Below are 27,695 nucleotides of genomic sequence, written 5' to 3'. Positions count from 1 at the left end.
TTTGGAAAACTCTCCTTTTTCTGGACACCATCAGTATATGGAGTGGAAACCATGGTTACATAAAATAAACATGCTCCCACAACCCACTTAAACCTCCTCTTTTTTTTAAAGTATTTATTTATGCATACAAGAACTGGGGTACAGACCAGAGGTGTGGGGGGTAAGAGGATTCACCAGAGACAGAGTGGGGAGCACAACAGGCAGATTGGCTGAAATACACTGCTGAGGGGAGCAGCGGGTGAGTCAGAAGAAGTCTGCTGCACCATATAGGTCAGCTCCCTGGCCAGGACTGAACTCTTGCTGCAGAGGCTGCAGATAGCTTCATAGTGCTGTGTCTTAACTCCTTGTGCCACCAGGGAGGCCCCAAATCTCGTTAGTTGCCCAACTGTTTTTCATCCCAGACAAGAGGTTTTATGGCCCTGATTTCTAGAAGGACCGCTTTCCCTGATTTGAACGATGAAAAGACAGGCTGGAGGGACAGTCCCCATCCGTCATCTCTCCCTGGAATGGCAATCATCACCCAGGGCATTAAGAAAATCTGCCTTTCTTTTCAACCCCGCAACCTTAAAATTTAGAGACATTTTTCATTACAACTTGAATCAAGAGTCAAGAAACACAAAAGTTTGGATGTGGTCATGATATTTATTCATAGTATATTTTCACAAGGTATTAATAATGGAGAATAACACTTATTCATACACTGAGTATATTTTCTCCTGGAGCACTCTGGAGTTTGTTTGGGGTTGGAGAATACTGCCAGGTTTTTCCTAATCTCTTTGGTTTTTGGAAGTGGTCAAGGTTTCTCAAACCTAGGGTCTGCCACGGGCTGTTGATGATGGTTTCCCTTCTGTTAAGTTCTATGGGCGGAAAGACCATGGCTTCGGCATTTCCATTGTGGAAAGAAGTAACAAAGGGTAGATTAATGGGAGATCAGAAAGACTGAGGCATCTTGCCCTCCATAGCTCATTTCTTCTCACAAAAGCCAATTTCTGCAGCAACTATCCACACTGGTAGGGGCTGAGGTTCACAGCCTGAGGAGAAATCCTGTCACCAGGCAACGTTTTCATGCCAAAGGCAATCCTGAAGGTCAAGAACCTGGATCTGAACTTCCCAGGGTGAGCGGGGGGTGTTGAAGCTCACCCCGTCCTGTGCTCCCCTCACTTGCAGATGGTGGATTAGGACACACTTGTTGAACATCTTGGCAAGACGGTAAGAGGATCTCACTTTTCCATGTCACTCTGTAACAATGCTGCTTGGGGTATGGGGAGGGGAGTGTCTCCATTTAACCAGAAGACCAAGGCACCATGAACGGAAGCGAAGAACATTAGCAACAACAAGAAAGGCAGAGTCCAGCTCTCTCACAAAAGACGCATGTCCAAAAACAAGGGTCAACAGCTGGTCTTCTTTTATCCAAGTGATTCTGTCCACTGGGAGTTGTACTTCTATTGTTCCCTTTTATTAAAAATGTTTATATTTCTGAGTCTGAAGATCACTTAAATACACAGGATATTAGCACCAAGGCAGCACATTTTTTTCCCAGAGATTGCATGAAACTGAATACTTAACATGATGAATAGCTGGTACAATCTGTGACATCACTAAGTTACTTATTGGCTAATGATACATAACTAGAAATATCCTTATAAGACATGTGTAGCACCTTAGTGGCTATTGTTTTAAAAAAAAATACAATTTAAAAAAAGTAACAATGAAACATTTACAGGCAAAAAGTAAACAATAGTGTACCGTGATAATGAAGGATCACTTTTGTCGGAGGACTACATATAATGTAGAGTACGTAAAATGCAGTGGTCTGACTGCAAGGGACAAAATAATGCAAAAGGCAGTCATAATAGATAGGCAGTCATAATGCATAATCATTTTACGTACAAAAATATTACATCACAATAAATAATTTCAAACATAAATATTAAACTTTACATCATTAGGATATTCCATATATATACACACATATATATACACACATACGTGCATGTGTGCATATATATGCATATGTACACACACACACTCACACACACAAGCACACAAGTCCTCACATACACACACAGGCACCCAAATTTAAGGTGGAGGTATTGCATTACTATCCTTCATCCATCCCATAATGGCTTCCTCTTCAGAGCACCTGAAAACAAACAAATCAACCAAGAAACATAAACCTTCTCTCTCAAATGCCATGAGTCACGAGTAGATAGACCATAAATGTTTATGTATAGAATTTTAAGACAACAAATTATTTTCTGTAGATTTTAGAAGTAATAACATGTTTGCTATAAGGGACATGGAAATTTCAGGGGAGTATAAGGTAATAAAAGACCCTAGCCTAAAATCCCTCACCTGAGATAATGTTCTTCAAACATTGGCATATTTCCTTCTTGTCTTTATCTATAAATATATGTGAAATTATATATAGGTGCTCATGTAAATTCTACTACACATAAAATAGTTTCACTATACATATAAAAATACAAAAATATGAAACATATTAAATACATAGAATATGGAGATCTCTAGTTGATACCTGCTGACTTTCCTGCCTCCATCCTGTTCCCATCCCCTTTTCTGATAACAAACCCCTTTATGTCTTTCGGCAACTGTCCCTCTTCTAAATGAAGCTGTTAATCACCTGACTCTAGACGGGCACATGATCTCAGTCTCCTAGGCCTTGGGATTGGTTAGAAGTGACCATGTGACTCATGCTGAGTCAGAGTTCTTGTGCAGAGTGGATGCCGGAAGTGAGCTTTATTTGGGATCATGAGCTGTAAGGATGATATAAAGGACAGTGGTGTGGGGAGATAATCTTGGCTGAGAAGGAAATCATTTAAGAGGTTTTTCTGAGCAATGGAGAATCAAGATTTGACTCTGAGCCTCCAGATCCAGTCATGCCTGAAGCTAGCCCACCGTGGCCATCTCAATTATTTAAGATAGTAAGTTTCCTGTTCTCCTGTTACCTCTTGCAATCGAAATAATTCTACTTTGTTATAATTTTGAATATGGATGTTTAATTAAACACTGAAACAGCGACATAAATGTCAACTAGGTCCTCCTGTGCCAGGATCCTAAAGAGCCTTATGGGGTAATGGGCTGCTAGAAACTTCAAAGAATTGTAGGAGAGTCACCTGAGCTGTCTGAACTCTTCCTTAGGGACTGAAGACAATACGATGAGAAAAAGAATGACAAATTCAGCCTTCTGTCCAGAGGAGGAAGCACTTGCTGGAATAATGCAGTTAAAGCCAGGGCTGTCAAATTTTAACATGCATGAATCTCCTGTGGATTTGGTAAAATGCAGATTCTGACAAGTTCCCAGGGGATACTGATCATGTTTTTCTTTGGGCCGCACTGTGAGCTGCAAGTGTGTGGGACAGTGAGTGACTGAGAGCATTGGCTCTGGATCGGCCAACAGAATCCACTGTGATCTTGGGTAAGCTATTTAACTGTTATGGAGCTCAGCTCCACTTAAAAGGAGGATAACAGCCCCACCTTGTGGTTCCATTGTGAACATTCAATGAAATAATCTAAGGTGTTTAACATGTTGCCTGACAGTAGGCCAACTGAATGCTCTTCTTCCTCTTCTACTTCTCATTCTTTTCCTGAGCAGGATTTCTCAAAGGTTAATCCATGAATTGACTGCATCCAAATTCCTCGCATTAAAATTACAGATTCTTGGGTCCACCAGACACTTGCTAAAGCAGGTTCTCTAGAGACTGGAGGCCAGTAAACAGCATTTTAAATTAACAATGCAGAGCAGTCTGATGCAGAAAGCCTAGAAACCTCACATCCCAGGTGGAGAACAGACAGCCTCAACCATGTGAGGATAGATAAGCAGGCGAGAAAACAGTAGAACAGTATTGAATCAGCTTCAAGTTGTTTAACAGTCACCTGTCTGGGGGCAACTGACCTGCTCACACTTGCTAATTATTGGGCTACAGAAAGAATGAGACGAGGAAGAGGAGAGGGAAACCTACTTACCTTAACTATAAAACTCGAACCTCCAGGCCAGTGCCAGAGGATGGAGTACATTTTCCACAGTAACCACCGCATTTCCCTACAACTCGGGTACCATCCTGTAAAGAGATGCAAAATCTTAGACGACCTTCTTGGCTGAAGTTTTCAAAGCTTGCACTAGACACTGGGGAAATCACTCTTGTATGCACAGTAGATAGGCATTCTGCATAGAAATGGAGCCCAACACCCTCACCATGGGCTAAAGCAGTGGTTGGCAAACTCTGGCCCTTGGGCCCAATCTAACCTGCCACCTGTTTTCTCAAGAACAGTTTTATATTTGAATGGCTAAGAAGATGAAAACTAAGAATACTAATTCTTGGGCCTCCCCGGTGGCGCAGCGGTTGAGCGCTGGGTTGCGAAGCTGTCCGCAGCCTCTGCAGCGCCGGTTCGATCCCCAGCCTCCAGGTGATAGTCCCACATGGCTCACAGACCTCTCCTGCTGCCCGCTGCTCCCCTCAGCAGTGTACTTCATCAGTCTGCCTGCTCTGCTCTCTGCTCTGACTCTGGTGAATTCTCTCACCCTCCTGCACTTCTGACTGTACCCAATGCTTATATAAATAAATAAATCTTTTTTTAAAAAAAAGAATACTAATTCTTGACATGTAAAATTACATGGAATTCAAATTCCAGTGTCTATGAATAAAGTTTTATTGTACACATTCACTCATGATTTAGTTAACATCTACAACTGCTTTTGTGTGACAACAGCAGAGTTGAGTGGTTGCTTCATACTGCTGCTCAGCACACACCATGATTGACAGCAACAGTTTTAACTTGACAGTGTTCTGAATGCTATGAATCTAGCTCTACCATAACATTTCATTCTTTTCAATTATCAGTATACACTATCACATAAAAACAAGAGGAAAGGACTTTCCAGTTAGTACTTTTAAGGTACCTTGGCAAGTAAACGATTCTGTTATCCAATTTAGATGACAAACCATTGTGTTTATCATGCAATGACACTATAGCAGTGCTAAAAAACACACTATAGGGGCCTCCCTGGTGGCACAGAGGGTTAAGTGCAGCACAAGTTCAATTTCCAGCCTGGGAGCTGACCCACATGGCACAGCAGACCTCTCCTGTCTTGCCCGCTTCTCCCTTCAGCAGTGTATTTCGTCAATCTGCCTGTTCTGCTCCCCACTCTGTCTCTGGTGAATCCTCTCACCTTCCTGTTCCTCTGGCCTATACCCCAGCACTTGTATGCATAAATAAATCATTAAAAAAAACACACTATATACTGGTATCACCAGCTTCAGTATTTATATAATATTCCCAATCACAGGAAAGCAATGATAAGAAATCTAGAAAATTTAAAGTGGACTATCTCACTATCATAGTATTTCTACACACACACACACACACACACACACACACACACACACATTAGGTAGTTTCCAAGTGGTTAATTTGTTAGCCAAGCAAGGAAAACTGGTTAGTGATGGTAAGTTAATGCAATTTTCTTTAATTGTAACAGCTAAAGAAATGTGTCCAGAAAAAATTAAGATTATTATCCTTTTAGCAAGAACAACTGTTACAAAATTTAATGATGATGGGAGCAACATCAATGGTCAATTAAAAAATAAGGAAAATAATTCTGCGTTGTTCTGCCCTTGACTCTTGATGACTTAATGGCTGTTACTGATACTATTCATTTGTTTATTCGAATAGACAATACTGAGTCAGAAGTGACTGATGAAAAGTTAGTTTTTATGAACAATCCGTGTGGAACAAGCCCAGGTGAGAATATTTCAAAGAGGCTGAGAAAATACTAGTGAAGAACACTGAAGTGAAAATTACTAAGATGTGCTGATAGCTGATTATGGTAAAAATAAATAGATAAATAAATAAGTGTGGAGCAGAAAAAGCTTTAGGTGAACAATGCAAAACTTGTGAAAATATAAGATGTTTAAAACATGATTATTTGGGCCTCCCTGGTGGCGCAAGGGGTTAAGCATTGCATTATGAAGCAATCCGCAGCCTCCACAGCACGAGTTTGATGCCTGGCCGGCCAGGAAGCAACCTACATGGCTCAGCAGACCTCTCCTAACATGCCCGCTGCTCCCTTCAGCAATGTATTTCAGTCAATCTGCCTGTTTGTTCTCCACTCTGTCTCTGGTGAATCCTTTCACCCCCCACACCTCTGGCCTGCACCTCAGCTCTTGTGTGTATAAATAAATATTCTTTAAAAAAAACATGATTATTCCTTGTGCTACTCATTAGTAGGTACTTAGTGGAAAACATTCTAATTTATCAGGTTAGTGTTAGTACCACTATTGTTGAAGATGAGCTTCTTTTGTGATCATGAACTTAACCATCATCAGTTTTATAATTTTTTTTCGGAACTAAAAGCTGAATCCTGACTTGTCCTTCTATACACCAGTTTGATGACCAGCAGGGATAAAGTTGATTGTGAACTTTGAGCTCAAGGATGGATTTAAATTTTTCTGAAGAAGAACTGCTCTCAGTCACTGCAACTTAAAACTTTGCTTTGAACATTGGCATTTACTATGAACTTGGTAATGTTTCTTAATGAACTGAACCTAAAATTACAAGGTCAAGTTTTAGGTAAAACTTGTACTGTGATAAAGTCTCTTCCATGAAAACTAATATTGTTTGAAACATAAATAATGCTAAGTCAGGTTACATAGTTCCCATTCTGTCAAAAGTTAAAATAAAAAGCTACACATCCTTTCTACATGAATTTATAGTGGATAGCTTTTATGAGTTTCAACGATAGTTCCAGCAAGAATATTTGGGCTTCAATGTAAGTGCAAAGGAAATTTTCATATTTTAAAAACAATTTAGCCAGGTAATTGAGGAGCTTCTAACTCATCTTCAATTGTAGTGATAGTAATGTAATGACATCCTAAAAGGCAGATATAAAGAGAAAAATCTAATAGAATTCTGTAAATACCTGCCAAGGCACAAATATACTCAATTAAAATTTTCTGCTGTGCAAATACAAAATCCAAAACAAAATGGATAAAAGATTTGAAAATAAGACCTGAAACCATAAAATACATAGAAGAAAACATAGGCAAAACACTCCATGGCATGCACCTTAGTAACATCTTTGAGGACTCATCTCCAGAAGCAAAGAAAGTGAAAAGATGAACAGCTAACATACAGCTCTGGTGGCCTTATGGATATGGTGACATGCTAGGAATGACATCACATTAAAGCTTGTGCTTTATACCAAACTGTCCTGAGCCATCAGCAGAGACAGCCTAGTATTTGTACTGTATCTTTGAATAAGCTCCTTAGACCTAGGTTTCCTGGTCCAGCTGTAAAATGGGAATAATATCCGTCTTCCCTCATAGGTTTGCTCTAAGAGAAAGGATGCCTGAAAAGCACTTCAGCACAGCACGTGGCCTAATGTCTGTGCTCAATAAATATTAGCTATTATCATCATAATAGTATCTTTATTGGGAGGATCTCGGTTACAGTCTGTTCTCATGGAGATGAGAAAATGCCTGGGTAATTACAAAATGGCTGATAATGACTTTCCAATGTTCATTTTGCTTCATTAATTAGGACTCCGCTAATTTGATTTAGATAAGGGCTGAGCTGAAACTTGTCATTTTTACCACAGAATTGAAGAAACCTACTGAGAAAACATCATGTAAACACGATTGCCATAGAAACAGCATCTATTTCAGAGAAAAAAGGTATGTTTACCAGCATCTTGGAAAGCCCATTCACATAGCACGAACACCAATCATAAATCATTTTTATTTCTTCATTAAAACGGGTCCTCCCAAAATACCTTTTCAATGAATACTTTGTTAGCCTAGTTTGAGCTATTACATATAATTAAAAGGAATGACTCTCAGTTCCATTAGGAATAGTTTATATTTATTTTTTTCCACCAGTTTCTGTTTTCCTCAGTCAGCATGAGGGCTGGCTGGTTCATGTGATTTAGGAAGGTCACACATCTTCCACTGAAATGTGCTAATTTGCATTTCTCTGGAGTGTGTTAGTAGTGCATTTGTCCATAAGACACAGTATTTGAGGTTTTACCACCCCAATGTAGTCTTAGACAGTTTCATATACATGTGTACACACACACACACACACACATATATAAATATTCATGTACATGTTGTCTAATTTCTATAGGAATGAACAGAATTTAAAGAGACATATGCAGTGTAATTTTACTTTCCTAGTCTGTAGTATGAAATTTATACTAGGTGGCTAGATGGATTTTCATAAGTTAATTGTGGGTGAGGAAGTGGTAGGTAAACAGAGTTGATTCTGTACCTGATATACACAGGTGTGTACACATACACTTTCAAAGCAATTCCTTCATTTACAGCTCTCCCCCAGCACACAAAATGTCCATTAGGCCTTCTGGCCAGGTAGCCCGGTCTTTGAAACACAGCCCCAGCCAGCCCCCACCCTGCAATTTCCCTGGGTGCAGAGAGAAGCAAAAAGACCTGAGGGCACCTCTCCAGCCTGCCTGGAGTGTGCCTCCCTCCACTTATGAGCCAAACAACCTGGTTTTCAAGGCCTCTTCCAGAAGCATCTCCTACTGTGGAGAGGGCCAGAGAACAGTCAAGAACAGGCACGTGTGGTTGCTGGGCCATGCAGATGGGGGTACAGGGCTCTTTCACAGCCTGGGCACATTCTAAACTTAGAGAATGTCACTGGCTGAGGAGCTCAGAACTCCAGCATTTCTTCCCCCAGCTGGGCCATGCTCCCCTTTCTGCCTGCCTGCTGCTCACACAGAGTAGAAGGTCCCTGCACCAAGCACACAACCAAAAGCATCTGCCTAGAAGTGGCTCCCTGAGCCAGGGGTGGGGAGGGGCTGACCCACATGCCTAATTCCCAGGTACATGCACACAGTCTACATGGGACTGTGGGTCCGGCCAGGTCCAGGCTCAGCCTCGCCTCAGGCCACGCTCCACTGTGTGGCCATTAGCCATTTCAGCAAGCCTGTTTCCGGACACCGGGCCAAGTTCTGGAACCTCAGGCCAGCCTCAGGGCAATGACAATGGTATAACATTAACAGCTAATATTTCTTGAGCTTCTGCTGTTTGCCTGTCAACATGCTAAAAGCTTTCCATCCCTAGCTCATTTACGCTTCTCAAGAACCCAAAGGGATGAGGGGTCACCAAATCCCCACTTGAAGGATGAAGAGATCAAGTACCCCAGAGAAGCGAAACTGCTTGCCCAAGACCACCAAGCTGCAAGTGCTCACTCAGTGGTCCTGCCCAAGTGTGTGCTCAAGCTCCAACTGTCAGCCCCAGGGGCTGTCACTCAGCGCCTGCAGCGGCCTGCTCCCCACAGGAGGACCCTGCACCTGCAAAGCAGCACTGTGTGCGCAGCTCCCACCACTGCTCACCTCACGCTCTGAGAATTTGCAAGATAGCTGGCAAGACAACACACTGAATGCCTGTAAAAGGCCCAATAGCTATTTCATTTACAGAAAGTACTATTTTTGTTAGTTAAACCTGGAAGAACGCTCTCCATGACACACAGAACATGCCACAGAGATCTATTTTGACCAGTTTTCCCTGCCGTCCGAGTGGTACCAACAATTCAGCTTACCCTGGATGACTGCAGCTTTCCTTTAGTTTTGCTTGGGGAAAACGTTTTCTTGCCAAGCAGGGTTGGAAAATTGAGGTTTTCATTGTTTTTCCCTCTGCACCACCCAGCAGCAGAGCAAAGGAAAGAGAGGAATCATTATTTGAGGACTGAATCAGAGCAGGGCTCCTTGGAGAGACAATTATGCCTGACTATGAGCACTGAGGGGAGCCTGGACCTTCATCCTAAAGGGGCAAGTTGCTGGTGGGGAGTGTGGGGACAGGACATGGTATGCTTTTCCAAAGTGTATTCCATGAAACGCTAATCATTCAGGGAAATGCAAAGGGTCTGTGGCTGGTTTAAATTGGGATTCTAGTTCTAATTCTAGGTTCTTAAAACAGCCTTAAAACTGTTCTTAAATCATAGTCTTGGGCCAGGGGCCTCAGCATCAGCTGGGAAATTGTTAGAGATGTCCATTTTGGCCCCTCCCCATGACAGCTGACAGGTTTGACAAGTCCTGTAGGCATTGCCAGTGCCTCACCTCAGTTTGAGAACCACAGATTTAGCAGAAGACTGGCTTGAATAAAGGCTCACAAGCTTCCTCCTGCATTTACTCCAACCTCTAAAACACCCAAGCTTACTGTGACTCTGTAAGAATATACAATTTTTCCCCTAATGTCTTTGACTGTAGAGACCTATTTCCATGGAGTCCCTAGAGAATGTGCTAGGGGTGGGGGGTCGCCCAGCAGGGCTGGCACACAGCATGCCTCGGGCTGCCAGGGGCTAGAGGTTGCTCAGTCCTGCACCCAGGGGTTCAGAAGGAATGCTCCACAGACCCTGGAGATTAATTTTGAGCTCAGGCTCTCTGAGCTGTCAGGGAATACCAAGAGCAGAAAAAAAAATGCTGACAGGTGGTTGTTGAGCCAGCTCCCTCGGCTCAGGCACAGCACCCCCACAGGCGGGGGGGATAGCCAGCCCTTCTTGGCAATGGAGTGATAGTTCTCTCCGCAAGGTGGCGCTCTGGGCTGCCATCATTTTTAGTTTCCAGAGGAAAAGCTGCAGTATAGACACTGGGTAACAAATAGAATCGAAATTTAAGTGCCACCGCTTACATAGATGGTTTCCTACGTAATCGTGTCTCCTGTGCGACCACGACCACGTTTTGGGTAGTTAAGTTTTTCTTCCTTTGGGTCATGGAAACCTAATATATGGACCCTAGAGGGCAGGAGCAGGGAAGGCTATTATGATTTTCGGGCACATTCTGAATTAAAGTGCTGTCTCTCAGCTGTCCTTACTCCCTTCCCAACAAAGACAAATATTTAATGATTAATTTACAATCAAAATGGCCACTTAGCTAATCATATTTTAGGTCAATGGTTGGCTTAGAGAAAAGAGTAAGTGAAGAGCTTTATTACAGACACACGTTTGAGATGGAAAAAAAAAAAAACAAAACCAAAAAAAAAAACCTCTTGAGATTTTCCTGCGAAATGACCTTTGAATGTTTCTTCCTTTCCTGGGGGAAAGAGGTTGAACTTCTTCATGTTCTGATTTTGACAGAGTTGCCAGATTTAGCAAATAAAATCACAGAAGGCCCAATGCACAGGGTGTGAATTTCAGATAACAAATACTTTTGAGAATAAGTGTTTCCCATGAAATAAGTGTTTTCACTTCTAGTGAAAAAATGTTCCTGTTGACTTGAAATTCAAATTTAACTGGGTATCTTGTATTTTTGTCTGGCAGCCTTACTTTTGAATAATACCCCACTTTCATAAGCGGGGTATTCATCTTCCCCTACCCATATTCATGAAGACTTTTGAGACAAGGGTCTTGGTTGAGAAGGTTGGGGTCACAGCTATATTCTGGTGAATTTCCTCTTTGTCCCCTTGGCCCCCTATCAGGTTTCTATGGAACACTCTCAGAACATTTTCAGGAAGGTTGTAAAGGGCAGCGATTTCTGATCTCTGCCTGGCTGTACATTACAATCAACCAAGGGAGTATGCAATTCTACCCCAGGTCAAAGATTCCCATGCAGTGGAGCTGGTAAGGGCCTGGGCACATGCATTCTGAGCCATCCTCTGTGCGTCCAGTATACACCACTCAGGTGAGAAATTCACAGAGATCAGTGCTTCTCAAGCTGCCGCACCTGCTTGAGACATATGGGGACATTCTACTGATACTCCAGCAGGTCCGGGGTTCTAAAAACTGCATGTTCAACAAGTTCCCAGGTGATGCTGATGCTCTGTGCAGCCCATGCCTCCAGCAGCAAGATTTTAGAGCATAAAAAGTCAATGCAGAGTCCTTGAGTGTCTCTCCAACTCTCCAGAAAAGCCACCTGATAAGCTATGCCCTTCTTTCAGCCCCATTCGCATGGAAACAAACATCACTAGCCCTAAGTTGACAAAAGTGGACCTGGTGCTAACTGCAAGGCACCGGAGCCACACACCCCATCACAGGCTTCCTCCAGCTGCTTTCAGCTTCCTGCCTAAACTTCCTCTAACCGCTGATTCCCAGGTTCCCAGGAAGATCCACCAGAAGAGAAGCAAGACTCTCTCCCCCACTCTCCTTCACCTTACACTTCACCTTCACCTTACACTTCACCTTCGATTTATTCCCTACATTTTCTTCCTGACACTCTGCAAAAATGGTCTGAGGAAGTGGGAAAGTGCATTAGCTGGTTCCTCCGGCATCACCGACACAGAGGGAGGGAGATAAAACAGCCCCTCCCCCAAGCCCTGAGCAACCTACCGGCGACTTCTTAATGTCCGAGACCGCGTAATTCCCTTGGGATATCCACCTGGCAGATTCTGTTAAAGACAGGCCGGTCCCGTAAAGGTTGATGCTAAAGCGACCCTGGAAATAAATGGCCCATAGAAAAGATTTTTAGTCCATACCACACACACAAAACGGTACCTTGTAAAGAAGGATGTTAATTAAAACAGCTACTAGTTAGGGACGAGGTCCGGGCCTGGCATTTTGCACGCATCATCTCATCTATCCTCGCAAGAACTCTCTCTAAAGGGGGTTTTCTTTACAGATGGGGAAACGAGGACAGAGTGGGAGTTCAATTCCCATTTTCTCCACTCAACTTCCTCGTCCTCAACCACCGCCATTCTGCTTCCCTAACACAGCAATCCCGGTGTTGCTCACAATGACCAGATTTTTTTTTTCAGGCACAAAATGCCACAGAATAATTTTTATAACAAGACCTGGCTGCCAAAGCTGCCGGGGCTGCAGCATCCCGAGGCGCCGAGGACACCGTGTACTCAGCACAGCCGGCGGGACACGACTTCAAAGACAGCGCGTTCTCCGCAGCGGCCACTGGAGGGCGCGCGCGGCCCGCTCGAACCCCCCGGGGCCCAGCAGCGGCTTCCAGGGCAGAGAAGCCAGCTCTCCAAACCGCTCTGGGATCCCTTTTAAAAACTGGCCTCAAAATGTCGTCAGTTTCAGACGCATTTCCAAGCAGATGGTGCAGCAAAGGTTCTCTCTTGCTTTCTTCGTCTGTCTGTATTTCACTCTACAAAGGGACCTGCAAGTTTCTGGAGGCTTTCTAGCCCACAGGGTGCAGTTTCAGAATTAAAACTCTCCCACACCCTTCAAGTTCTGGGCGAACGCTGTCTGCTTGAGCCTGACCATCCAGTACTTTGTCAAAAGTCTTTAACAGCGCAAGGAAGAAGTGGTGGAGGCTCAGAATCAGACAGCTCTAATAGTGAATTCAGGCTTTTCATTCTCAAGTAGATCCTGATTTTTTAAAAGCTTCCCAGAACCTCAGTTTGCCCATCTGCAAAATGCAAGGTAATAAACAATACCTTCCTCCAAGAAGCGTAATGTGGACTAAATGAGGTAAGTCTGTAGCATGTGGCTGGTACCTAGTAGAATCTCAATATTATAGCGCTCCTGAATCTTGTTTTAGTTTCTCTCTCCAACATAACAATAAGTTTATGGAGGGGAAAGATTTGGTATTGCTTTGCTTATTTATATCAGGCATGGTTTGAAGAATGACCGACATTTGATGAATTTTTAAATAAAGATTACATCTTGGCTCTTCAATTAAGGCTGTCAAGACTAGGGCCTCCCCTGGTGGCGCAGGCGGTTGAGCGCCGCGCAGTGAAGCTGTCCGCAGCCTCTGCAGCGCCCGTTCGATCCTGGCCCACCGGTGAGGGTCCCACATGGCACCGCAGACCTCTCCTGTCCCGCCCGCTGCTCCCCTCAGCAGTGTATTTCATCAGTCTGCCTGTTCTGTTCCCCGTTCTGTCTCTGGTGAATCCTTTCACCCTCCCGGAGCACATCTGGCCCGTACCCCAGTTCTTGTATAAATGAATGAATGAATAAATAAACAAACAAACAAACAAATAAGACTATCAGCACTAGGTGTAACTAGCTGGTTTCCTCTCCATGTCAGTTCCATTAGTATTTACTAACCAGAGTCAACAGACCCTTTGCAGCATTAGTTTTCACATCTGTAAGATGGGATTCCTACTAGTAGGATTCTCACTCATAGGGGTCATGGGGAGGTTCATCTGTTTAAGTCAGTGCCCCCCAGGAGAGATGCAGCAATATCTGGAGACATTTTTTGTGGTCGCAACTGGCAGGCCAGCATCTGGTGTGCTGCTGCTAACATCTGGTAGGCAGAGACTAGAGATGGTGTCAATATTCTCCTATGCATAGCACTGTGCCCCCAACAAAACCTCAATAATGATGGGAAACCTGGCATAGAAGATGGATTCACCCTATAAACCTGACTCTTCTGCTTTTAGTGAGACTTTAGGGAAGCAGCTCACCTTCCTGAGTCCATCTGTAAAATGGTTTGTAGGACCTTACCTATGCATAGTGGGGATTGCACTTAACTCACTACCTGCCAAAGAGTAAGTGATATAGAAAAATGTTTTTTGAAAATTCTGCAAGGACCATGCTCTGCTGAGGCCAGTGGTTGTCTGGGATTGAAGCTGCAGTAGTACAGCTGTAGGGCAAACTTGGCCTCCCCAGACCCTGTCTTCTGTGTGCTGCGTTACCCCACCTGGCTCTCTTCTTATCTTGCCACCTTCCTGCCCTGAGAATGGCCTCTACCCTGTTCATCATGCCCAGATCACCCTGTGGCCAAGGACCTCTCTCCTTCTCCCTTCCCATCCTGCTTCCCACACAGACTGCCCATCCCACCTGCAGAGGTAGACAGATGCACTGGAAAGTTCTTAGAAGGCCCAGGCTAGGGCCTCCCTGGTGGTGCAAGGGATTAAGTCACAGCACTATGAAGCTGTCCGCAGCCACTGTAGCATGAGTTCGAGGCCCAGCCAGGGAGTTAACCTACATGGCACAGCAGACCTCTCCTGTCTTGCCTGCTGCTCCCTTCAGTATTTCAGTCAGTCTTCCTATTCTGTTCCCCACTCTGTCTCTGGTGAATCCTCTTACCCCCCACACCTCTGCCCTATACCCCAGTTCTTGTATATATAAATAAATATATCTTTTAAAAAGAAAGAAAAAAAAGGAAGGTCCCGGCTACTGAGCTGGCGTCTAGACCAAGCATGCCTCCTCTTGATGGGGCTGCTGGTGTCTGGCCATGCTCACCACCTGAGTCTCATGAGCAGTGAGTCTCATGAGGCCTGAATGGAACCAATCTTTCTCCTCATTCTCTTTCCAGCTTTTCCAGTTCATGGATCTGCATTTTTAGCAAGCATCCTAGTGGATAATTAGCACCACTCTAAAAGTGGAGAGCTGCCAGCATAAAGACCTAATGTCCTTCTGAGCTGTAGTCTGGGACATCTTTGTCCCTCAAAGCCTCATCTCCAGGGTCCAGGGTCTAAAACTTGCATGCAAGTTTTACTCCTACTTCCTGTTGTTGATTTAAGAGTAAAAGTAATTAAGAATCACTCATGCTACTTAATCCAGAAAGGTTTGCAAAAGATGCGCCTTAGACTGAGAGGTTTTATTGTCTGTTCAGACAAGAGTTAAAATTGCAGAAATCTTGCTTGGAAACAGGCTCAGTCATGTCTGCCACCATGCGTCTGGATTCTGACATTCTTGGGATCAAATCCAACCTTGACTGTGCTGTGTGGATATCACCCAACCTCAGTTTCCTCATCCCTCAGAAGGTGCCTTCACGGTAACTCATGGATTAAATGCTACACTGACTTAGAAATTTTGGGCACAGTGCCTGCAGCATAGTAAACATTCAGTAAGTGCTACTAATTACAGCATCCATGGCTGTACAGCAGGTCCTTGAAGAAGGAATTTCCATCAAGGTCAGCTGGGATTCTTTGTTTCTCATCTATGTTATAATGAAATGATGTTGCACAAAATGGTATTATTCAAGGACCTGCTTTCATTGTATGTTGTTTCGCTTAACGTCATGACTTCCAAGAAGCTATCAGCACCATTAAATGAGTACATACTATAATGTTGCATCCATGTACTCAGGATAAAAATAGAACCTGGCTCTGTCTTCATTTGAGGGCTCTTGGGCAACCCACCCATATGGATACATAAATCTCAAAAGCAATATTAATGCATGAGGTGGAAGAAGCAGATTGTCAAAGTTCCCCTCAGCTAGGATTTCTGTGCAATCATTAAGTCAACAGATGAGCCATCTGCTCTAAAGCAGCTTCCACAATCAGACTTCCTACAGACCTTTTCCTGGAAAACAGTTTGAAAGACTCACATCTTTTATCACTATAGTCAGTGCTCAATAACTCTCAGAAATAACTCTCAAAGTACCCACTACGATTTGAAGAATAGGCTGGGAAAAAACCCATAAATTAGCTTCTATTTATTTGGCTGTGGAATTTCTCACTTAGCAATGGCTTCAGTGAAGGGGCTTGCAAATCGATTCATTTGTTTCCAATTATTAAAATAAATGAATGCAAATTAGCTTTCATTTACTTAAGGGTCAGTCCCAAAAGATGTACACATAGAAACAAGAAAATCTGAGACATCTGAACTAGGCAGGATGGGGTCAATCTATTAGCTGTTAAATGCAACCCATACCAAGGGGTGTTTGAAGTCACCAACTAAAGTTTTCAATTCCTGGGTAATGAAGCACAGGCCCTTTTTACCATTATGTCCTTTGTTTATTTTCTTTCTCCCCTGAGAGTTTCCTTTTCACTTCTCGAAAATGTTTAGCAATGCTTTCTAAAGCTCTGGGCTGAGAAAACACTTCGTTAGAAGAAAATTCAGATGTGTTTGTCTTTGGATGGTCTGAGGTTGGGTGTAAATCCATCCTGGGGAGACAGGGCCTGGGATTCTCAACACATCAGCTGGTCCCAACGCCCAGACTTTAGAGAGCTCACGGGCAAAGTGGGAAGTTCCTGACAGGGTTTAACAACAGCTTTGTGAAGACCTTAAGTCAACCAAAGAAAGAACTGGGGCGCTTCGCTCCTGTCCAGGATCACTTAATTCATTTTGTTTGTCATGCTGTCTAATTGCAGAAGCTTCCTGCAAAGATGAACGCCTGCCTTGTCAAGTTAGCTGGGGCTGATTATTACAGGATGTTCCAAAAGGCAAGCAAAAACTTGCCACGCCTCTTAGGACGCAAGGCCTTGTGAGCTGCAGTGGGCAGGCCGACTCCCATTCAGCTGCACTGCTACTGCCAGTCCAGCAGATTACACCTTTGCACTTCTTGGTCTGAACACTGAACACACAATATTCAGAATTTTTAAAAGCTGACAGTGGTATGTTGGAGCAGCTTTTGGGAGTCATCTGTGTGCCTCTCCCCCCAACTTTCTAATTAGTGATGTCCTGGCGACAGCTTCAAATCAGTCACAGGGAGAATATTTACACCATGGAAATTGGCAAAGGCTGCAAAGAGGCTTATTTTTTTCCCCCTTGAAGAGTCAGTCATGGAGCGTTTCTCAGCGCTCACTGGCTGTAGAATATGCATTTCACAAACCCTCGTAATTTGTTGAAGGTCTTGTCATCCAACATCCACTGTGTCCAAATTTTCACTATTATAATAGATGCATTTTGCTAAATGTAGAACTTTGGCACGTGGCTCCAGTCACTTCCTTAGGAAACACTCTCAGGGGTGGAATCACTAGACAAGAAGCTGTGAGCATCTGTCAGGCTCTTGATGCAAGTGGCCAAACTGCCTTCCAGAGCAGCTGTTTTAAGCACATTCCCAGGACCAGACACAGCCCAGGGTGCCCTGGGGGCGGGCTCCTGTGGGTGCTCATCAGGGAGGAGGATACACATACCTGTGGGCACTTGGCGGCACTGTAGCAGTCCCCAGCTGTGGCAAAGGGCACCGGGTGCCCCTCGCTTGTCCTGGCAAACTGTAGATCAGTGGCTGTGCGTTGTGGAAAAGGGTTAAAAGGAGAGAAAAGGTGACAGTGGGAGAAAGGGGCAGGGAAGGGGCAGGATATTGGAAAGATGGAAGGGAAGAAGGGTAAGAAAAACAATCAGAGGGAACGGGAGAGAGAAAAACCACAGTATGATTAGTAAGCAAATGGATCCAGATGTGGGCTTTCTTTTTCCTCATTACATTTGTGGTTCCAAGAGCCTTGTTCCCTGGGTTTTATCAGCACGGACTGACTCCTCACAGCATGGGAGCCAAAAAGGGGCTTAAGATGACTTTGGAATCGATTCATATATAAACAAATATGCGAATAACCTTGCTTAAGTGGGGTGTAATGGATGATGGTGAATCTTCGGTGTACTCCCTCAGAGGTTTTGGGACATGGGGAAATAAGCCAGAAAAGCATTTCCAGCTACTTAGGAATTATTCCCTGAGGCTTCATCTGTCCTCCAGTGGCCTAGGCACTATTATTGCCAAAATGTGGAGCAATTAGAACCCACATCTTGAAAGCATTAATGGCAGTTTCTCAAGTTCGGAGCAAACTTGTAGTTAAAAAAAAAAAAAAAAAAAAAAAACCAACAACAATAAAAACAATCCTCATGTCTTTAACCCCCCTATCGCTCCAGAGACCAGCTCTGCAAGCAGGGAATGCAGATCAGGAGGAGTCAGTTTGAGAATTCTGCAAAAGCTGTGGCTGGTGGAACTGCAAGGCCCACTCAGCTTTTACCTTTTCTGTCTTGTCTTTGGGGAACAGCAGAGAAGGCCTTAATCCTCTCTGCAGTGAACTATGCTTTGATGGGAAGGAAACCTCAGGCCCTCTTCTGCAAGGAAAGTGCCCCTTGTCAGCATGCAGAAGCCGTAGGTCTAACTTAACTGGCCTGTTTTTCTCAGTGAAGAAACTGCAGACCCTCTGCCTTGAGCCTCCTCAGTTTAGCGGAAGGCAATTAAAAATATCTTGGTACAAATCAAGTTGAATCTACCTCCAGAGCAAACTGATGCACTATTATGGGTACAATGTTAATGAGGAAAACATTAATTATTCATTATTTCTGCTTTTCCTCTATTCAGGGAACGTGCTTGGATGTTTTAGCTGTCCTTAACCACTCCTATGATTAACGTCCCTATCAAAAATGCAGTGCTGGCCAGAGTATGAAATCAGCCTACGTGCAGGCTAGTTGAGGAGAGGTAATTCTGTGCTCCATTTTTCTTCCGTAAATCAACAGTCAGACAAAATGAGCTTTACGCCCATGTGTGTGTGTGCACTGTGCTGGTGGGAACAGGGTGGGGGGGGGGCGGTGAATGTTGCCACATGAATCTCTAGCTTTGGGGTTTTGTATCTGCTATTTCTTCTACCTTAAAATATCTGCTGCCACCCTTGCTTTTCCACATGGTTGCCCATGCCTGGCAAACTCCTACTTGACCTCACGCGTTGTTTCAGTGTTAGATTTATGGGGGTACTCCCCTGACTTCCCATACTGCCACTTCTCCATCTACTCTACCTGTTCATTCATCACACAGCTGCTGGCCATTCACCTCTGTGCTGGGAGCTCTCCAGGCCCCAGGGGTGTAGCAGAGAACCAAAGAGCAGCCCAGCTTACCAGTGAGACCTCCCGCCTGCCTGCCTGGGCTTATCCGGGCCTGGATTGAAGCTTCCTGTCGCTCCTGTTCCTTCCTCTCTCCATCTCGAAGGCCTCACCCCTGACAATTTGCAGGATCTGTTTGCACATCCTCATATGCTATTCCACTGAACTTACTTATTATCTGCATGGTGGTCAGGTCTATTCTGATTTTCTGGAAGCTGGAAAACCCAGCAGCCGTGTAGTCCTTCCGACACTGGCAGTCATCACGCCGGCTCCCATTGTAGGGGCATTCTGTTGGATTGTGCAACCTACAATCCAGAGAGAATATTCTGGTAAGAATGGGAAGGCATTTCCAAGGATCCTGAGGAGGCTGGGCTTGTCCGTGCCTGAGCTCTCCTACCTGTGCCCATAAACCTCGGAGAAATTCTCTGAGTCGCCATGGACCAGGGTGATGTACTCCTTGGGGTGGTCAGACTGCATGCCTGCACAGAATATCTGCAAGACAGACCAGAAATAATCCACGAGAGGGGCTCAGAAACAGGACATTGAAAGCAAGGGTCACTTATGCTATAATCAGTCTAGAAATGATGGCTGATGACCCATGTTCACCTTCAGAAGCTTTCCTTTGATGGTCAGGAAATATTCACCATCTTCACTGGCACCTTTCAGTCTTTTAACTTCCTTGCAGTTCTGGGGTAACTCACCTGGAAAAGGTGAAATGCAAAAATGGGGTATGAGAGGCCCCAAGACGTGCAATGTTTGACGATGGGCTAAATCACACTGTTCACATGGAAACATTTTTAGCATAGGGGAGACTGGTAAAGAAACAAATGCCATCTTTCTAAAACGGGCAGGCACAGAAATGAACAAAGAAGCCCCATTCCTCATGCTTCAGAGGGAGGGCTTCAATTGGCTGACTTACAGTTATAGACATTATGGCAGGTTTTTCTTTCTTCTGGCTTCAAATCAGCAGGGCATAATTGGCTGGGCTGGTCCTCGTTGGTCAAACATTGCACGGACCTGTGCATCACTCCAACGCCACAGGAGACTGAGCACTGCAAGCAGACCAGAGGGGGGTTTGCCAATGGAACCCACAGGCATGGGCTTCCAGGGGTGGGGTTCTCCGAGTCTGCTGGCATGCATGGGGCGTTTTACATGCTATGCTGCTGAAAACAAAGAGTTGGTATATGGTGGGTACTTTTACCAAGGACCAGTCTCTGTGCTAAGTTGTAGACATGCACAGAGACATTTCTACATATACACTTACATGTATATGTAGATGCATGTATACACATATACATATATACACACATATGTAGATAATTTTCTCACTTAAGCCTCCTAATAACCTATGAGATAATATTTTATTCTTTTTTATAGGACAAAGACTGGGGCTCAAATACTAAAAAACTTACTCAAGGAGATGCTGGCACCCGGATTCAAATTTTCATCACAGTCAACTGTTTCTACACTTCAGCCTGATCACTTTGCAACACTGAGCGACCTCAGAGTTGTCAGGGGCCAGAGGGCTGTGGCGATTTTTCCCTGGCGGTCCCAATTTAAAACATTCTTACGAGTTATACTTCTAATGCCCCAAGGTATTGCAGAACAGAAGGACTAGAACAGATACTACCTGCAACAGAAGCACCAACAACTAATGCCTCTATAACCCTTATTAATTAAGGGCCAAAATTCTAGGTGCTTTTTTTTTTTTTAAGATTTATTTATTTATTTATTTATTTATTTATTTTTAGATAATTTTTTTTTAATAGAGGCATGTTTTTATTTATTTATTTATTTGTTTGTTTGTTTTGTTTATACATGCACTGGGTACAGTCAGAAGCGCAGGAGGGTGAGAGAATTCACCAGAGCCAGAGCGGGGAGCAGAGCAGGCAGAAGGACCGAAATACACTGCTGAGGGGAGCAGCGGGCGGCAGGAGAGGTCTGCGCACCATGTGGGACCCTCCTCCGGTGGCCGGGGAGCAGCCGGGGATCGAACTGGCGCCGCAGAGGCCGCAGGCAGCTTCGCAACCCAGTGCTCAACCGCTGCGCCACCGGGGAGGCCCCTATTTATTTATTTTTTTAATACACGAACCGGGGCACAGGCCAGATTCATGGGAGGGTGAGAGGATTCACCAGAGACAGAGCGGGAAACAGAACAGGCAGACTGACTGAAATACACTGCTGAGGGGAACAGCAGGTGAGACAGGAGAGGTCTGCCGCGCCATGTGGGTTGCTCCCTGGCCGGGGATCAAACTCATGCTGCAGAGGCTGCGAACTGCTTCATAGTGTGGCGCTCAACCACCTGCGCCACCAGGGAGGCCTTCTAGGTGCTTTTTTAAAAGAAATGTGGTAAATATGGTAACCTAAGTGCTTTTCTGTATTAACTCATTTCATGTTCACAACCACCTATTTTATAGGTGAGGAAACTTAAAGTTTTGTACCAAGTTCAAGGTCATTTAACTGCTCAAAGTCATTCAGCAAATGAGGCAGCCTGGTTTGAGGCCCCACTGCCAAACTGCCAGACCAAAAGACAGTCCTTCTTTTCCCATGAGCCCATTTTTAGAGGCTAACTCCTGTTCCTCACCAGGGTGCCTGTGAGAAGGAGAATTGCTTAGGATAGGTTAGGCGGGACGTGTTTAAGACTGGGTTTGAGCAGTAATTCCTCTGCCCACCTCTGAAGGCAGGTGCTTCTTTCACCAACTCTCCTCTGCAGGGCAGCAGCCTTCCTGCCTGCCCATGACCTGTACCATGCAGGGACTTCTCTTCACTGACCTCCCTCAGCAGAGGCAGCTCTCTTCAAGGCTGCCTGCCTGCAACCATGCAGGCCTCTCTCAGCAAACCTGTCCCTTTCAGGGCAGCTCTTCTTGCCTGCTTGTGTCTATGCGAGTGTCTTTTACTGTCCTATCTCTCTCTCTAATAAACCTGCTCTTTAAATATTAAAAAAAAAAAAAAAAGACTGGGCCTCCCTGGTTGTGCAGGGGGTTGGGCACCGTACTATGAAGCAGTCTGCAGCCTCTGCAGCATGAGTTTGATCCCCGGCCAGGGAGCAACCCACATGGCGAAGCAGACCTCTCCTGTCTCACCTGCTGCTCCCCTCAGCAGTGTATTTCAGTCAGTCTGCCTGTTCTGTTCCCCGCTCTGTCTCTGGTGAATCCACTCCGAAATAAACAATAAGAAAAGGCATCTCTGGCCTGTACCCCACTCTTGTATGCATAAATAAATAAATCTTTGAAAAAACAAAAAGGACTGGGTTTGAAGTCCCAAAGTTTTCCTATTGGTAACTCAATTGTCTACTTACACTCCCCCAGTTGCCAACTCTCCAGGTGGCCGAGACGGGGCACTCCCTCAGATAGCAGGGGTGGACGCTGGGAGGCTGCGTGCCCGGACAGTTGATGGTGGTTTGGTAGCTGTACTCATAATTCTCCTTCCCGGTGTAAATCTCGCTACAGGAGACCAGCCTTTGTTTGTAGCCCTTTCCACAGGTCACTGAGCACTGAGGAGGAAGCGGGTGAAAGCAGAGGTTGCAGCGCTGCCTGGGGGGAGCCCCCAACAGGCCCCTGACTTCCACAGCCAGTGCTGACCCCTGGGCACTGCTGCACAGTGCTCACTTCATTAGCTTATTTATGTAATTCAAGCATCGGCCCCCAGAGCACTGGAGACCTGAACCCTGTATGACCAATGCCTTCCGGGCGGGAGTGCTGCCATGACTTCTTTTCCGGGTGGGGGTGCCTTCTCCTGGCTTCGGGGGGGCTGGGGTGGTGCTCCAGCTGTCATGGGTCCAACTGACAGCAAGCACAGCGGGACTCACTGGCTGACAAATCATGCATTGCTAAACCTACAATGACTGCAGGAGAAACGTGAGCAAGCTGGATGTGAAGAGTTTGAAGAGTTGAGTGTGAAATCCAAGTTCTTGGCCAAGAGAGGACACAGGACAGTCCTTCCCTACTCTCTGATTCTCTGGGGTTTGCTTTCCCATCTGCCCTCCACTTACTTCCTTCTACTCTGGCTATCGACCTAGCTCAACTTTCTGCTTCTCTCTCTCTCCCACTACCCCCAACCCCAAAGCTTTTAACCCCTTTCCTATAATTACACAGTATTACAGAAATAAACAATAAGAAAAGGAGAAGGAACAAATATCTTATTAGTGTCTCAGTTCCCTTTTGGGGTGAGACATTAACTGGTTATTTATAAGATTTTACAGCATGGTCAGCCTCCTTAATATTTATAAAATATTTTAAAAATAAAACTGAATCACAATGAATTTACTTTTGATGATTTTTTTAAGGCAATGGCATCCAATAACTGGCCATTTCCTGTAAGTTGCTACGTAAAATTAAGGTAGAGAATCAGAATCCCTAAATCAGAGGTTCTTTGGGGAGGGCCAGGCACCCCCACAGTGTGTAGCATGTGTTATATTCTTGCTGGGAACACAGCTTCTGTCCATTCTCAATGTCTATGAAAGGCTGTAGTGTCACATTTTCTAATGTCACCTGAGCTGTTGCTTTAAACCATGTGGGCTCCTCTCCTGTAATTTTTCCAGGGAGAAGGCTCTCCTGCAAGAGCTCCGAAGGCAGGAGGGCGCAGGCACAGCCAGAGGCATGCACAGCACCCCTGCGCTCCCCTTCCAGCTGGTTGCAGAACTGGAAATGCTCTGTGACGTCTCTTCCTTTGGCTGCCGATGTTCAAATGCTAAGAGACCCAGCTGATGCTGGGCCGGGGTGTGAGGCTAGCCCAGTGTGGTTCAGGTGTGGACAGATGGCCAACAAATGCTGTCTGTCCCAGGGGTGGATATTTCAGAGTGTTTAATCTAGCGCCTGCATGCACTGACTTCAGTGTGAACTAATTTAAACCAGGCTATATATCTGAAGGCCAGAGCTGAGTTCCTTTAACCCCACAACCAGGAACAAAAGATTTGTGTTGGGGATGCAGTGAGAGACGGGCATTTACTGACTGATCTGAGCCCCAAATATGGGCAGATTTTATTCCCAGGCCTCTCCCTCTCAAAATAAGCTAAAACAGAATATGTTCTTAGGTAGCTGTCAAATGCATCACAAAAATGTTGGCTCCTTAATCCATTTTGCACCAGTTTTGAGTGTAAGAGGCTCAGTCCTGGGGAGGGGGGGCAGGTGTCACTGCTGACTCTCCATATCCTACTGTCATGCTTGTCTTATCATAGTGAGGAGTACTTTTCTAAACAGTAAAACAAAATGGCAAAATAAGAATATGGGCTCCCTGCATTAGCGATGTACTTTGGGCCCAAACCAGGACATTTTCCCAAGCTGGGAAATTCATGTATCATTCAGGGGGCGACAAACCCTTTTTTCCCCTCTGGTCCAGACCTCCTCAATTCAGGTGGGGGGAGCGCAGAGACAGCACAAAGAGCCTTAAGATCAGTTTTCATACAGAAACACCTCAACATACAATACACATATCATCTAAATGTAAATATTCATCCATTCAAAGATGAACTTGCTGTCCTGTCGAACTTTGAAGAGACCTTAGTAACAGTACGAACCTTTGCTGAAAAGCAGCTAAATTCCTTTTAGGTGGGTATTTTGATGTTACAAGTCTTTCAGTATTTGAATAAAATACAGGATTTGAAAATAATATAATCATGCAGTTATGACATGGTTTATTATAATAAGTGTCTAGGGAGGTACTAAATGCAGGAAGAAATGAGAAAAAATAGACATTTGTTTTGTTCCTTTGAAACAGAGGTTGTTAAATAGGTAACTTACATCTGATCTGTGAAAGTGTTTGGCTTGCCCCATGCAATGTTTTAAACAAAAATTGAGGCCACCCTTTAAAATTAGTGGAGCTCACTTAACTGTCTAGATTTTTGTCCTCTTGAAAAAAGTAGTTTGGTAACACTGGACCCATAGTTCTGAATGGCCTTAGTAAAAGAGCCTGCTTCCTTCACATAGCCCGTGCTAGTTTGTCATAGTCTTCACCCTCCTGTATTGTCTCCTTGTCATGAAGCTATTTTCTTATTCTTAAGTTTCTTCAGGCATTGGCAGGCATCATATGAAAATGCAGACTCTGCTAATTCCTTCCTTATACCAATAAGATATCAGAGTGAAATACAGAATGTGGAATTGATGGGGGCTCAGCAACATCTCAAGAAGATCCCCAGATCTGTATATACAGGACTCTGATCCAGGAAGGCCAGGGATTTGTCTGAAACTCACAACTCACAACTCACAGTGGCATAACCAGCAGGTGGGTGCAGCCCTACCACATTCCTGCCCTTGTCAGTCTGTTGCACTCAGACCATTGCTTACGGAAGACAGTTACCAAATCCCCAGTCAGTACCTCTGACCACTCTCCTGTGATCCAGACATACTCGCAGGGCTGCAAACTGCAGATCTCACGCTCCGCAGGCCGCTGGCTCAAGTCGCAGTGCATGCTGTGAACCTCGCTGCCTTTGTCCTCATCCACACACACCACCTTGCGGTACCTGGATCCTTCGCCACAAGTCTTGGTGCACTGTGAGAGACAAACCAGACTGGTGTGGATATGAAAGACAATAGGTGACACATTAGATCCTGTTATTATAGTTATTTGTTTTCCTTCTCTATACCCTTTGAAACTGTGAGATCCCTGAGGGCAGGAATTGTCAGAGAACTCGTTATATTATCCCAGCTACCTACCAACGCTGCCCGTGGCATAGTGATCATCATTCAGCAAGCAACTCTGTCATGGGCAGAGTAGAAGTGGGAATGAATGGATTTCAGCTTCAGAAAGGACCTTAGAGCCTGTTACTTCAAATACCCTTTCAAATATTGAACCTCTTCAAAATGCATGGCTGGATGGTTATCAGACTGGACTAAATACCTCGAGAGCCAGGGGAGTCATTACTTCCATGTTGCTCATTTCTTCCTGTAACACAGAACTAAACAGATCTCTGCAAATTCTAGCCTCTTGTCATGGCTGAACATTCCAGAGGAGCATAACAGACATGTTTCCTTTCTCACTAGTAAGGTCCCGCCTGGGACATGCAGAGAGCTTCCCTGTGGCTCCTACTGTCTTTTCTCCCCTAGAGTGAATTGCTCTCATTCTCCCATTCCCCAAGATCTTAATAGGCATCAGGCCCTGTGATGGTTTCCTGGGTCAAGAGTGGACGTGAAGGGCACAGTTGCAGCTTTTCAAGAGAAGCTAATGTTTTAGAGGCAAAGGCAGACATTAAAGAAGTAACCAGCTCAGTAGTGAGATTTAGCAGATATAATAATCTCCATTTTTCAGATGACAAAACTGCAATTTATTTATTTTTAAAGATTTATTTATTTATGCAAATGAGAACTGGGGTACAGGTCAGATGTGTGGGGATTGAGAGGATTCATCAGAGACAGAGTGGGGATTAGAACAGGCAGACTGACTGAAATACACTGCTGAGGGGAGCAGCGGGTGAGTCAGGAAAGGTCTGCTGCACCATGTGGGTAGCTCCCTGGCTGGGGATTGAACTCATGCTGCAGTGGCTGCAGACAGCTTTATAGGTTGCGTCTTAATTCCTTGCACCACTAGGGAGGCCCCAAAACTGGAGTTTAGAGAGACTAAATGACTTGCTCCAGTCCATGCATCTCTTCGTGAGGGAGAGGGGAGAGATATTGTTCTTCCCATAAACCGAACTAATGAAATAGGGTATGTGGCATGTTTCATTCATCTCTGTGCTGTCTAGAAATGCCTTATCTTTTTGACTTAAATTCACAGCAAGCTCCATGTTGCAAGTTCTACCATAGTTATCTGTGTGGCTAAAGGCTTCCAAAAGCCCCTGCTATCTAAAGCCTGTGTGTTGGGCCTCCCCTGGTGGCGCGGCCATTGTGCGCTGGGCTGTGAAGCTGCCTGAAGCCTCTGCAGTGCCAGTTCAATCCCCGCCCGCTGGGCGAGGGTCCCACATGGCACGCAGACCTCTCCTGCTGCCCGCTGCTCCCCTCAGCAGTGTATTTCTCAGTCTGCCTGTTCTGTTCCCTGCTCTGGCTCTGGTGAATTCTCTCACCCTCCCGTGCTTCTGACTGTACACAGCGCTTGTATAAATAAATAAATCTTAAAAAAAAATAATAAAGCCTGTGTGTCATCCAGCATTTCCAGACTCAACTACTCTGGAATACCTTGGTGAGCTACCCCAGCCCTGTGCCGAAGATGGCTTCTGTGTTCTTCCCACTCCAACCATGTTGCCTCCAGGCCTTCTCCAGCTACTGTGAGTGGCTGCTGCTGTTATCCACATATTCCCTCTAAGGGTCTGCTGAGGGAGGGTTATAGGCCTCCACCTCGTTTGCTCA

General features: G+C 44.8%; 1 protein-coding gene across 2 annotated transcripts in view; it reads right to left on the bottom strand.

Annotated features, from left to right (window-relative positions):
- Positions 1-3,992: 3,992 nt before the first annotated feature.
- ADAMTS9 (ADAM metallopeptidase with thrombospondin type 1 motif 9) overlaps positions 3,993-27,695 on the bottom strand; it is a gene marked incomplete at both ends in the record, with an annotated part of 162,465 nt that continues 138,762 nt past the window's right edge. For both annotated transcript variants that reach the window (XM_084248298.1, XM_084248299.1), the window contains 9 exons: positions 3,993-4,082; positions 12,301-12,405; positions 17,736-17,827; positions 19,591-19,724; positions 19,817-19,911; positions 20,026-20,120; positions 20,339-20,471; positions 22,718-22,912; positions 25,732-25,905. In XM_084248298.1, the coding sequence (XP_084104424.1) occupies positions 3,993-4,082; positions 12,301-12,405; positions 17,736-17,827; positions 19,591-19,724; positions 19,817-19,911; positions 20,026-20,120; positions 20,339-20,471; positions 22,718-22,912; positions 25,732-25,905 (1,113 nt within the window). The remainder of the gene's footprint in view (positions 4,083-12,300; positions 12,406-17,735; positions 17,828-19,590; positions 19,725-19,816; positions 19,912-20,025; positions 20,121-20,338; positions 20,472-22,717; positions 22,913-25,731; positions 25,906-27,695) is intronic.

This window comes from Talpa europaea (genome assembly GCF_964194135.1).
Source record: "Talpa europaea genome assembly, chromosome: 11".
In the NCBI taxonomy this organism is placed as follows: Eukaryota; Metazoa; Chordata; class Mammalia; order Eulipotyphla; family Talpidae; genus Talpa; species Talpa europaea.
Note: the sequence above shows the minus strand (reverse complement) of the source record. Positions and strands in the feature narration are given on the sequence as shown.